The 14,262-nt window shown below is 34.1% G+C and overlaps 1 protein-coding gene across 1 annotated transcript; it reads left to right on the top strand.

Moving 5' to 3' along the window:
* Window positions 1-856: 856 nt before the first annotated feature.
* On the top strand, window positions 857-10,344 carry LOC134234054 (dnaJ homolog subfamily A member 2-like). The gene is made up of 10 exons (XM_062716102.1): window positions 857-1,007; window positions 5,135-5,194; window positions 5,429-5,534; window positions 5,728-5,860; window positions 6,462-6,542; window positions 7,207-7,340; window positions 7,650-7,792; window positions 8,129-8,327; window positions 8,553-8,680; window positions 8,882-10,344. Exons 1-10 carry the CDS (start codon window positions 939-941, stop codon window positions 9,065-9,067), a joined length of 1,239 nt encoding a protein of 412 aa, XP_062572086.1. The 5' UTR covers window positions 857-938; the 3' UTR covers window positions 9,068-10,344.
* The last annotated feature ends 3,918 nt before the right edge of the window (window positions 10,345-14,262 follow it).

The raw sequence follows: 14,262 nt of genomic DNA on the forward strand, positions 1-14,262 counted from the left end.
TTTGTCTACTTTCAATCAAGTTGGATTGAAATTGAGGAAGGGAAGGGGGTTTTAACATATATACAATAATAGCAGCCCAATTTGATACAAAAAGTTTTTTTTTTATCATTGTTTAGCTGTTACCTGTTAAATTCTATAAGGGGGTGCTTTGACCAAATCAGGGGACGCTTTGACTAAAATCAGGGAACATTTTGACCAAAAATCGGGGGCGTTTTGACTATTGCTTTGGGACGATTATGAAACGATTTTTTACCTATAAAAATATGATAGGGGGTACTTTGACTTAAATCAAGGGGTACTTTGACCAAAATCAGGGGGCATTTTGACCATGCAAAATTAGGGGACGCTTTGACGGGACGGTTTTATTTTGGGGCGCTCTAACTGGTATTAAGCATTTAAAAACTTCATAAAACGTATTTGTTGGTTATAATACCTTGGGTGAGGGAGTTTCAATTTCAACAAAAAATTACATAACTGAAACATTTATTTATTTATTTATTTATTTATTATTTCTTTCCTTCATTCCTTCATTCATTCATCTAAACTAACATTCGTGTGTTACAGGCTTTTCGAGCATGTGTGGCCTCGGGGTTATGACGTGATACATTAATAAAGGTATCCACCCACCCACGAAATTGCTTCTGGCATTCACCTGTCCAGTTTCATTTATCATGTGTATGATGTTTATTTATAGAAAACGCGTAAAATTCACTTTTCAATAAAAGCTCACAGCAGTTTCTATATCCGGTATATTTCTAATTTTCTTTAAATTTTCTTTTTATCTTCTTTCTCGACTCAAACCAGGAAGTCCCAGAGAAATAACGAATCGCCAATGGGTTCTTTTGGATCCACTCCTTACGTTTGAGTTACCATTCTTGACCGAGAGGCGTCGCTGTTTCCAAACGTCACGTCTATTCTTGTGTAAAGACCTCGTGAAAATGGCAGACACAAAGCTCTATGACATTTTAGGTGTGAATAAGAATTCTTCAGACGGAGAAATTAAAAAGGTAAACACACGGTGAATGATAATGACGGTAACTGTATTAATGATTTTTCCATTTCTGCGATCAACAGTCCCTGAACAAACCACGAGGTTTACGGAAGTTATGGTTCTTGAATCCCACCGGAATATCCTTTTCTAGAAAAATCAAATTGCATTCAAAATGCATTTTTTGTTAAATAAGCTGGGATTTATGAAGAACACTTAAATAAAACTATTGTTAAATTCTTTCAGTAAACGTATAGTAATTAGATTTAAGTTAAAATGTGATGAAATATTATGAACCGATGCATTTTGATCATGGTTGATTGGCACAGTTTTTACCCTGCACTGGTATTTCATCAGTAATGAAATTAAATAATGAATATTTAGATTATAGATATAATATGTGTATTATATGATGTAATGCCGAAGTTTAAAAGGTTAAAAGCAATATATCTAAACTGTCAATTTTTCTGAAATTGTGGGAAGAGAGCTTTTATTGCATAATTTCAACCCTTTACCAACACTGACCAATGAATGACCCTACTCAATACAACAAAACCCAGTTAAAATGGTTAACAGCAAGTATGCTTTTAAGGATTTGTTGTTTACAACAAAATAATTTCATTCGTCGTTTTCATTAGAGTTTTGAAATCTGTTGTTTTCTAGGGCTGCCACGGTTCAGACATTTTTCGGTTCGGTTCGGTTCGGTTCGGTTTAGCTGCAGAACTGTAGCTCTCCGAAAAAATTATATTGATAGACCGGAGAGCTACAGTGCCACCCATTTAAAAAACTGTATATTTATTGTGCACAAAAACGTGCTCTCGGTTTTGGATTAATTTTTCCAATTTCTTACCTCAATTGCAAAAAAGCCAGATTTCAATAAATTCCTAGCTCTTCCATCAATTACTTTCGTAGTTTACATCTGTACGAAGCGCGTTGGACCGAATTATCTTGCAAACCAAAATGGCAGTATAAATAGGCGAAATTTTTGATGATCTAAATTTCAGGGCTTGGAGGGCTATTAAAAACAATTAAAAGGAGTGTTTTGTTGTGGAAACAGTGAAAGAATATGTTAGGAACACACGGTTAGTAATAATTTGAGATGACAGTTTTAAAAACATGGAGAAATAAATCGAGAAACAGCGCACGTTTTTGTGCGCAATAAATATACAGTTTTTTAAATGGGTGGCACTGTAGCTCTCCGGTCTATCAATATATATTTTTTCGGAGAGCTACAGATCTGCAGCTAGGTTCGGTTCAGAAAATAAATTTTCGGTTTTCGGTTTTTTCGGTTCGGTTTTCATTTTGAGAATTTAAATAAAACATCTTTATATATATCAAAGGATAATAAGGATTAAGGACATTGTAGAAAGTACTATTTTGCTGACACAAATTTCTGTCCATTTTATTCAACAGAACAAGTTGTTAAATGTAACAAAAAATAACAAAGTAATAAACTTCTTGTTTAAAATAAAATAAAATAAATATAGTTATTGACTAGAGTTATCACCAAATCACAAGTGTGGGAATACTTCACGTTTTTATACGCCCGTCTTAAGACGGGACGTATTATGTTATAGGCTTCGTGTCCGTCCGTCTGTCCGTCTGTCTGTTAGCTTTTTCGTTTCCGGCTCATAACTTTAATACTACTAGGCCTAGGATTACCAAACTTTGTCATCTGATGCATCTTGGGTAGAAGGTGTGTCTCGCACAAAAAGTAGGTCGCTCTGACCTTTAATTAAGAAGTTATAGCCAAATATGGAAAAATCCTTTCCGGCCCATAACTAGAAAATCATAAGACCTACAATCATCAAACTTGGCCAGTTTATGCATCTTAGGTAGAAGGTGTGTCGCGACCTATTTCAAGGTCACTGTGATCTTTAATTTAAGTGAATTTTTTAAAAAAAATGTTTCTTTTTACTATTCATTTACACATCCCAAATAATGTAAGAGTATTGCACTGTTCTTATTAAAAAAGTGTTAAATCAAGAAAATACTTATTTTTTTTAAGCATATACAGTACTTGACAGCAATCTAAAACAAATATAATGTATGTTAAGGCGAGAAATCCCATGTCTCCCATGAGTGTAATTATCAAGCACTGGTCAAGAAGAATTTTGATAACAGAAAATTGCATGTCAAATTAGAGAGAAATTAATGGGTTTTGAGTGCAGAGGAGCTATTGACAGAGCATTGGCGTTATCTATATCCCTTGAGAATTGGGCAAATTGGGTAAGCCTGGCTGTTTGATTAAAAATAGCTCTTGTTGACTAGCTTAAGTTTTGAAATGAATTTGATGAAAAGTAATTAAAACTAATTTGATATTGCATAATAGACTAATCTGATATTATGTAATATTATTAATTTAAAAACTAATTTTTTGGGGTGGGGTTGAATCAGCATGTCCATATGAGTTTCATACTAAAACCTGTCGGACATTAAATCTCAACCAAAAAAAAAAAATCTGAGAGTATTTTATATGTTTTTAAAAACATATTATAGTGCAGACTCATTCATCTCTTGGTAGTAATGAGTAGACAAGCATCCAGTTAAAGATTAATTAATGAGTTCAATGTAGGAAGGCTAGCTGTCTCAGTCGCTCTGATTAAGCAGCCCTTTGGGGATTAGACAGAAGAACTGCTGGTCAGTTTATAACATATGTCATTTGATGGCCAGCCTTTTTTTTCAAAATTAATTTGGTATAGATTAAGTTGTTAAGACTAATTTGATGATGGGCATTTGACAAGGTCTAACACAACCAGCACAGAAATCTATCAGTGATGTAATATTTATTATAATTGATGCCTACATCACAGGGGATGGATAAATGACAAATCATCGAAATCTTAGAATCAAAGTTGATGTGATTTTCTTGCACCTAAACTGTTCAAGAAAATTGTAATTTTTTGACGGGCGTATCATGCTGTGGCGCGGCACTTTATTGAAAGTAGGGGACGTGGTTGACAAAACAATTACTTGTGATTTGGTTTTCCTTCCACATGTGTTTGCCATGTTTAAATGTCTTCGATGTTACCTGTATTTTCATTGGTTAAAGAACCCTTCATTGAAATAAACAACCAATCACAACGCGTGTTGCAAGCTAATTAGTATTATATAAAAGATAAAAAAAAACGAACCGAATTCCGGAAAACCTGACTCGAACCGAACCGAATGCCATTTCGGAGCGGTTAACCGAGTTTTCGGTTAACCGTGACAGCCCTATTGTTTTCCCTAATGGACTGCGTACGACAAGGCTTTTTTGTTTTAGCTATAATTAAACTTCACTTGTCTTCAGCATAACATCATGATACACAGCTCATTACTGATGAAATACTAAAGAGTAAAATATTAAAATTTCAAAAATCAGTTCATAAAACAGTAAATAACCTGTCATCATGGTCATTGGATAACACTGACCAAAGAGACATATGTAATGGTTCAATAATTGGACTGACCCCTTTCACTGAATTATGGAAATCCAATTAAAACTCATTCCTGGATATTTCACAATAAACTTTGGCCAGTTCAAGCTATTGTTGTAAGCCCAGTGAGACAGCTGTTAGGACATAATTCTGTGTGATATAAATTTAGTACCCTTTTAAGTTCATCTTGGAGGTCAAATTGGTAAAAGTTTTCTTCTTTAAGCAACCAATTTCAAACATGTGTCATGATGGTAGAAATTTAAGGGAAAACTCTTTGAGGTCCTAAAATTGTGAATTAGACAAAGCTTTTGAAAATGAATATTAATTTTAAAAAATTCACAATGCCCAGTTTGACATGGTTAAATAATGAAGGAATTTGGGTCTGTTGACCTCCAATATGGTTTCCCAACAGGAAAAAAACCGGCTAAAATTGGGTATATCGAAAATTAACTTAACTATACCCATGATACCAGGATTTGGGTGTGTTCAGACTGATTAGGAATAGATTTTATCAGTTTGAATTAAAATTTAGTACACTGAGACTAACAGATGAATTTTGAAACCTGAAAATAATTGCATATCACAATAAAACTTAATACATGTAATATCATAACTTGTGTATGACTATTTATGAAGTTACTTACTGGTAAAGTAGTTATTTTACTTGGTTCTTACACTAGGAACTAATACAAAATTGTGCAATATAGACATTACTTTGAAATTTCAGGCCTACTACAAGTTGGCAAAGGAGTATCACCCAGACAAGAACCCAGAGGCTGGAGAAAAGGTAAATTATGACCCCCCCTCCTCTATCCAGTTAATTGTTAAGTAATAAATAAATATTGATATCTTATACAAAATAATATGACTTTGTGTGGATGTCTCTCATGCTTATCACTATATTGCATATTGTGGTGTAAATCTTCAAAATCATAATTTAAATTCTGAAAAATGGATCAATTTAAAAAGAGAATGTGTGGTGCTAGTGAAGAGATTTGAGTAACACTTATTTTTCTTGCAGTTCAAGGAGATTAGTTTTGCATATGAAGTTTTGTCCAATCCAGATAAGAAGGAAACTTATGACAGATATGGTTTACAGGGCCTCAAAGAGGGAGGGGGTGGACCAGGTAAGTCAAAATTGCTAAATAAGTATCAGTTACTCAGTGGTGCTGTTTATTCTCAAGGTCACTCATAACTGGAAAAAGCTTATCACTGTTTAAAAATTCTCATATCTGTATTATGGTATGGAATGAAGAAAGTGAAGCAATTTGAATGTTTGTGTGTTTCCAGCACTTAATAAGATATATGCTTGTTTTACAGGAGGCTTCCCAGGGGACATTTTTGGTGACCTGTTTGGAGGAATCTTTGGCGGGGGAGGAGGACCTTTTGGAATGGGAGGTATGGGTGGTCGGCGAGGCAGGCGCCGGGGAGAGGATACTCATCATCCACTCAGGTAAAAAATAAACAGCGAAAATAAAAACAGGTAGGAAGTAAACACACGGGGGGGGGGGGGGGGGGGGGGGAGACAGGCGCCGGGGGGAGGATACTCATCATCCACTCAGGTAGAATGTAAACAAAGAAAATGAACATTGAGGTAGGGAGTAAATACACAGGTATGGGGGGCCAGAGAGGCAGGGGCCGGGGGGAGTATTCTCATCATCCACTCAGGTAAAAAGTAAACAGAGAAAATAAACACAGGTAGGAAGTAAACAAACAGGACACACAAATACCACATACATTGCACCCTGAACAGAAGCTGTCAACTTCAAAATCTCAAACTAATTTTTTTTATTTAGATAGAGAACATGGCAAATACTTTTGATCTTCCTAATTTCATTGTTTTTTGCCTAACATGAGATCAAATTACTTGGGTAATATGGAATAAAAACTCCTTTCTTATGATGCTTGAAATAATTTTGATTGAAAGTGTCCAAAATTGTTTGCTTTTATTCTTGTATTCAGTTATTAACTTTAACTTGAATTTATATAAAACGTTTTCTTCAAATGTCCCATTCATTGCTGAAATAATAATATTCCTCCTGATTTTGTTTCAGGGTGTCACTAGAGGATCTGTACAATGGAAAAACAGCCAAATTACAGCTTAGTAAAACAATCATCTGTTCCAAATGTAAAGGGTAAGTCTGGAAAAACAGCCAAATTACAGCTTAGTAAAACTATCATCTGTTCCAAGTGTAAAGGGTAAGTCTGGAAAAACAGCATAATTACAGCTTAGTAAAACAATCATCTGTTCCAAATGTAAAGGGTAAGTCTGGAAAAACAGCCAAATTACAGCTTAGTAAAACAATCATCTGTTCCAAATGTAAAGGGTAAGTCTGGAAAAACAGCCAAATTACAGCTTAGTAAAACTATCATCTGTTCCAAATGTAAAGGGTAAGTCTGGAAAAACAGCCAAATTACAGCTTAATAAAACTATCATCTGTTCCAAATGTAAAGGGTAAGTCTGGGAAAAACAGCCAAATTACAGCTTAGTAAAACAATCATCTGTTCCAAATGTAAAGGGTAAGTCATTGTCAGTGAAGCTTAAATAAGTTGGAATGGTACTCTGTTAAAAAAAATTGCTTAAGTTCCTTTTTATGGTTACACAAATTCAAGGAGGTATGAATTCTATATCCTCATATAAAAAAGATGAAAATCTGACTAGATAGGCTTTATACTAATATATAATTAATTTGAAATGAATTTTGATGAAAATGATCAGGTAATTATAATAATACATATGAATCCAATGATTACACTGTGTGGAGGAATACCTGATGAGTGTAATGTATTTTATTGTAGTGCTGGGGGTAAGCCTGGAGCCATGCAGAAATGTCGAACGTGTAACGGACGGGGGGTCAAGGTCACATTGAGACAGCTGGGTCCTGGAATGGTACAACAGATGCAGTCTGTCTGTCCAGATTGTCACGGAGAAGGTAGCTAGAGATGGTGTAGAAATCATTGTTGTGATCATTTATCACTTGAATGTTTACATAGATGTGTATAATGTTTACATGGATACAATGCCGTAAGAAAATGGAAACACCTCTGGATGATTATTTTACCAAAACATTGAAATTAATCTTTTATTTATTTTAAATAATCCATTTTTTTCAACACACGTTTTTTTTTTTTAAACTAAATTTTAGAATTATTTTAAGTTCATAGTTAAGCATATAGTGACTAGCAAGTTCTAACTTTACCAGTCAATCATTCAATAAGAAGATTATCCTTTTCCATTACAGGAGAAATCATAAATGAAAAAGATAGGTGTAAAGAATGCAAGGGAAAGAAAGTGACCAATGAAACCAAAATTCTGGAGGTCCATGTTGACAAGGGTATGAAGGACGGGCAGAAAATTACCTTCCGAGGGGAGGGAGATCAACTGGTAAGGCACCTATCATTGGAGAGAATATTGTCTGATAATAAATCAACCTGGTATAAATCTGTTATATTTTCTAAATGATATAAGATAAGTGCTTGCCTTCTCTTTAACTGTCAGGTTGATATATGAAAGTGGGTTTAAATGATACTTTTCATAAAGCAGTTTCTGAATTTTTAAAATGAATTATTGTCATTTAATATTTTATCATATGAATTAATACTTTTTAAACTTTTTGGAAATTTAAGACAAATTTCACTGTGGAGCACCGTAGAACTTGTAATGGGTATTTTATTTGGTGTTCATGTTTTGATCTTTGAATTCATCATTACAATTTTTTAGCCGGAGATAGAACCAGGGGATGTGATCATTATCCTGCAACAGAAAGAACATGAACTTTTCACACGCAATGATAATGACTTGTATTGTACATATAACCTCTCACTGACGGAGGCATTGTGTGGTTTCCAGTTCACATTAAAACATCTGGATGGAAGAGATCTTGTGATAAAAAGTCCCCCTGGAGTTGTTGTTAGTCCAGGTAAATTATTATAATTATCTGTCAAAAATACAACAAAAGTTGTTAGTCTAGGTAATAGCAGAGTTGTTTTCTGAAGCCACTGTTTTGGAAGTTTGTTGCAAACTTGGTATTAAGAGATTTCAGTCTTGTGTGCAATTATAAAAGGAAGGAAACAAGTTGGATTGGTACTGTCTGTATTAGTATTTAGATACAAGGTCAGTACAGTGTCTTATAATTTATTTTCAGGATCAGTACGATGTGTAATGGGAGAAGGAATGCCCTTCTACAGAAATCCCTTTGAGAAGGGGAACCTTATTGTTAGGTTCGACATCACATTTCCACCTCAGAACTTTGCCTCTCCAGAAGATTTACAGGTTAGTGAACCATTTGATGTGAATCTGTTTTCAACACATCCTAAATAATCGTAAGAAAATTTCTTGAAATTTTTATATGAAATAGATTTCAGATTAAATTTTCAAAAAACATGTTTACCCAGTACATTGTATATCATTATAATTACACGATGATCTAAATAAATTAAGAAAGTCTTTAACAAGAATAAAATTTCTTTACAGAAACTAGAAAAGTTACTGCCACCAAGACCAAAGATAGATATTCCCGCCGGAGAGGATGTAGAGGAAGTAAATCTGGTGGAGTTTGAGGAGTCACGAGGTCACGGTTCCCGACGGGAAGCTTACGATGACGACGATGATGACGACCATCACGGACACGGACCTCGAGTTCAATGTGCACATCAATAACGATGAGACATTTTAGGAAAATTTTTAAACTTTTCTGGGGGGAGTTTTATCCTTTGTTGAACAATTCCATGTTGCTATTGAATATGTTGACCAGTCTGTAAACTAGAACTTGAACTTTAACCGAAACATATAGATTTTTTTTTCGTTTATCAGTAAAGGACATTTCATTGTGACCCAAACATAACAGGATATTACAGGATGTTTTGCATTTGTGTGGAAAAAGAAGAGAAACCTAAGGGTCTTCAGAACTCATTATTGAGTTTTATTTCGAGATTTCTGTGAGACACAGCTGAGTTCCCCTTCCTGCTGTGACCTATTTGTTGAGGCTTTCCAGTGTAATTGTTGTGCTGAATTTTGTCATGTATTAAGCTTTATTTTATTGTCTTATGACTATTTTAAAATTATGACTTAAAACCCTGTCATTTTTACATGAATTCAGTACCAGCACTCTCATTGTCACCAAAAGCACTTAGCAATTTTACCAACTATTTCCATTCATCTTCAAGACTTGTAACATGAGGTACATGTTTATCACCAGTTCTAATGGGAATGCAGGTTTTCAAATCCTAAGTACAGTGTACATGTAGATGCATTTTTATGTGTAATTTATACTGCTCCATCAAAAGAAATTTAATGTTAAACATGATGAATTCATATAATTAAATTGTATTTTCAGATTTCTTTTTTAAAACTGGTGTACAATTTGAACAAACATACAAGTACTTTCATTTTTTTAACTGAGTACCAGTACATATATTAGCTATGCCTGCCAGCACAGATGATGGTGCAGGCAGTATGTTGTGCCCTTTAGAGTTACATTTCCTGAATGTTCAATGTCTTTTAATTTAATTCTTAAATGAATTTATATGTATGTTAACAACAAGTATCGAAAAATTGTAGATTGTATTCTAAATCACATGTAGCTATTTTGATAAGGACATTTTAAAAGCTTACATTGGCCTTTTTCTACATACCTGTATGGATGTTTGTTATTGTTTGTCACTGTATAATTATAATCTTGCTGACCATATAAATTCCTCACCAGATCTATAGAAATGACTATAACATTTTTAGAACAATTTGATGAATATTTAGATTTTTCCTTGATTATGGAATGCTTAATTTTCTCTAAACATTTCAAGCAGTAAGTATACGTTAAAATTTTCTATAAAGAATTAATAGCATGGGGAAAGTTTGAAAGATTCCATGGTTTAGGATCCACGATGGGATGAAATTTGACGCATAATTGAAAATACATGCATCTTAATCTTTTTAAATGGAATGTTGCATGGTTATTAATGGTACGTAACCCTTAAACATATTCATAAATTCCTGGTCCCAATTGGAGATCTAGATACAGCAAACCTTTGAGAAAAAGTAATTTATCCAGGAAAATTTAACTAGCATACCTCTACAAAATTTGTGAAGTGGGTGTCCCTTTAAGTTTAGGCTCCAGGTGGATTAAATTAATCACTTTATTTTGAAAAATCTTCTCTACTCAAAATCAACAAGAAACAAGTTTCAGATAACATGCATACTGAACAAAGAGAACTCGGATTGTAGAATTTGTCACTTGAGTTAACATGGATACTCAGGTGACCTTTAAAGCCCCTGGGCCTTTTGTCCGAATGTCCAACTTACTTGGTCTAAACCTGTTAGGAGTTGTATGTCAGCAAGAGTAACATCATGCCATATTCAGTATTCATAGCAAACAAAGAACATCAGGTATTCTGTAATATTTAACTTTGTCATCAATCTATACATTATCTGACAAGGTCTATACTTTTTCCGTATGGGTCTTATATAGAACAAAATAAAATGAACTTGAATGAGATCTGCTGTTTTCTTGGTTTAAGGATCACTTCATTATAAATAGGGATTTGACCTATAGGACCGGGCTTGGTTTTTAGCTCTACTGGTCAGAGACCAGAAGAGCTTATGCGATAGTAATGCGTCCGGCGTCCGTCCGTCTGTCCGTCTGTCTGTCTGTCTGTCCGTCTGTCTGTAAACAATTTTTCAAAATGCTACTCCTCCTACAGTTTTGGTCTAATTTCAATATAACTTGGCACACAAGTAGACTACACTAAGATACATAATTATCTATATCGGTTTTTGATTTCGTTGAACGGCGTTGCCGTGGTTACTAAAAATAGAAATTTCTGTGAAATTCTTTCAAAATGCTACTCCTCCTACAGTTTTGGTCTGATTTCAGTATATCTTGGCACACAAGTAGAATACACTAAGATACATAAATCTGTGTATCGGTTTTTGATTTCGATGAACGGTGTTGCCGTGGTTACTAAAAATAGAAATTTCTGTGAAATTCTTTCAAAATGCTACTCCTCCTACAGTTTTGGTCTGATTTCAGTATAACTTGGCACACAAGTAGACTACACTAAGATACATAATTCTGTGTATCAGTTTTTGATTTCGATGAACGGTGTTGCCGTGGTTACTAAAAATAGAAATTTCTGTGAAATTCTTTCAAAATGCTACTCCTCCTACAGTTTTGGTCTGATTTCAGTATAACTTGGCACACAAGTAGACTACACTAAAATACATAAATCTGTATCGGTTTTTGATTTCGATGAACGGTGTTGCCGTGGTTACTAAAAATAGAAATATCTGTAAAATTGTTTCAAAATGCTACTCCTCCTACAGTTTTGGTCTGATTTCAATATAACTTGGCACACAAGTAGACTACACTAAAATACATAAATCTGCATATCGGATTTTGATTTCGATGAACGGTGTTGCCGTGGTTACTAAAAATAGAAATATCTGTAAAATTGTTTCAAAATGCTACTCCTCCTACAGTTTTGGTCTGATTTCAATATAACTTGGCACACAAGTAGACTACACTAAAATACATAAATCTGTGTATCGGATTTTGATTTCGATGAACGGTGTTGCCGTGGTTACTAAAAATAGAAATATCTGTAAAATTGTTTCAAAATGCTACTCCTCCTACAGTTTTGGTCTGATTTCAATATAACTTGGCACACAAGTAGACTACACTAAAATACATAAATCTGTGTATCGGTTTTTGCTTTCGATGAACTGTGTTGCCGTGGTTACTAAAAATAGAAATATCTGTAAAATTGTTTCAAAATGCTACTCCTCCTACAGTTTTGGTCTGATTTCAATATAACTTGGCACACAAGTAGACTACACTAAGAACATAAAGAGACTTTATCAACGATCATTATTCTATTTATTGCTGTTGTAAAGTTTCAAATCCCAGCTGCTTAAGTACTTTTCTCTTCCTTTGCTATAAGTTCAAACCAGTAGAGCTTCAGTCTCGACAGAGACTTCTGGTTTTCTCTACAAAAAGCTTGTCGATTTCCGTTCCTATTAATGACATAAGGCTGAACACATATAACAATTTGTTTTCCCTATATCTTTATTTCAGTGAGTAGAGGTAGGAGGAATCCTTTCATTGATTTCTGAGTTTGTTATCTCCAGATGTAATAATTGATATTTTTCTTTACTTGCATTGTACATAATGGTAATGTTTACTGCCTCTGAAATTCTATTCTTTATGTCTAGGCTATTTTATCCATGAATATAATGAAACATGCTATTAATGTGTGCAAATTATATAGGCCTAAATCAAATCCGAGGGAGTACAATCACTGATATATGTACCCAAAATCAATGTCATTAAATTCTAAGGAATATATACAAATGACATTCTGCCAAGAATACCTGTATTGAGTAACACAGAGTGTTATTCTTGTCCTCAGAGAAAGTGTGCTTATACTGAGGTTTGTTCCGCCTGACTGACAACTGTACATTGGATTTTTACGATTTGATATCTCTTTATAGTGTTTCTTATATCAAGAATGGGCATGCATAAAGGATAGATAATTGAAGGAAAATAAACAAGTCTATAAAAAATATTAAAATAGTCTTTGAAAAGGCGAAAATTAAGAACTTTAAAAGTGTGGTACCAGGTGGATTCGAACCCCCGACTTTAAAATGTATGCTTACACGGTGTAAAAGTCAGCGCATACATCAACTGAGCTAGTCTGACTATAATATTTACAGGTATAAATTTGAAGCAGATTATCAAAATCAGGTTTCCTTATTTTTTGTAGTTTTTTTGTGAATTTCGACCTTAGGGCAGGGGTGCCCCTAAAAAAATCCTATCTTAAATTATTCCTTACATCCTAACCTATCAAAATATCACAATTTTATTTAGGGGCAGGCCTGCCCTGAAGGACTTCTAGGCCAAAATTCATGCAAAAATCAATGCTTTAACGGACAAAATGATGTTTCGGTCAACTTTGGAGGTTTATTGTAAAGTTGTAAATAATAAATTTTAGGTGTAAAATACAAATTTGAAAAATTTAGACATATATACGGTAGAAAACAATAAATAAAGATCAAATTTTAAATGTCACTTTTTCCGGGAAATTATTCTTTCCTATAGGTCAATTCTTTTGTCAAAGTGAATACATCCTTTATTGGTGAACTTTTTCTTATATCACGAACTAGCTGCAGATCTGTAGCGTTATGGTTTTATATATTTGTCTTTGACCATAACGCTACAGATCCCGTAGTGCGAAAAAGGTGCAATTTACGGCGCAATATTTTTTGCGCTCTTTTGGGGAGAATTTCTACACTTTCCAGCATCGTTCAATCAATTACCTTTCAACCCTAATTCTAGACACATTATTTAATTAATCTGTATATTTTATCCATCTCCCAACCCTTTATAGTCGTCTCTACAAGTGATAAACTCACTTGATTAAAATTATTTGTTAGATTACTGAAAATTCATATCCAGCGAGTTTATTGCCTGTAGAGACAACTATATAAATGTTTGGGAGGTGGATAAACTATACATATTGGCTACAGAATGTGTCTAGAACTAGGGAGTGAAAGGTAGTTGATTGACCAAAGCTAGAAAGTGGAGAAATTCTCCCCAAAAGAGCGCAAAAAATATTGCGCCGTAAATTGCACCTTTTTTGCACTACGGGATCTGTAGCGTTATGGTCAAAGACAAATATATAAAACCATAACGCTACAGATCTGCAGCTGATCACGAACATATATGTATCTGCTATCTAACTCAAACTTAATGATGCATCTAGGGATGTATATATACATGTACACTGTATCACAAGTCCTTGGCTTGCTGCAGATACTGGATCTGACCTACATTTTTTCGATGGAAGAAAAGGCTTAAG

This window comes from Saccostrea cucullata, unplaced genomic scaffold, assembly GCF_032062105.1.
Source record: "Saccostrea cucullata isolate Sc308-1 unplaced genomic scaffold, CSIRO_AGI_Scuc_v1 ctg688, whole genome shotgun sequence".
Classification (NCBI taxonomy): Eukaryota; Metazoa; Mollusca; class Bivalvia; order Ostreida; family Ostreidae; genus Saccostrea; species Saccostrea cuccullata.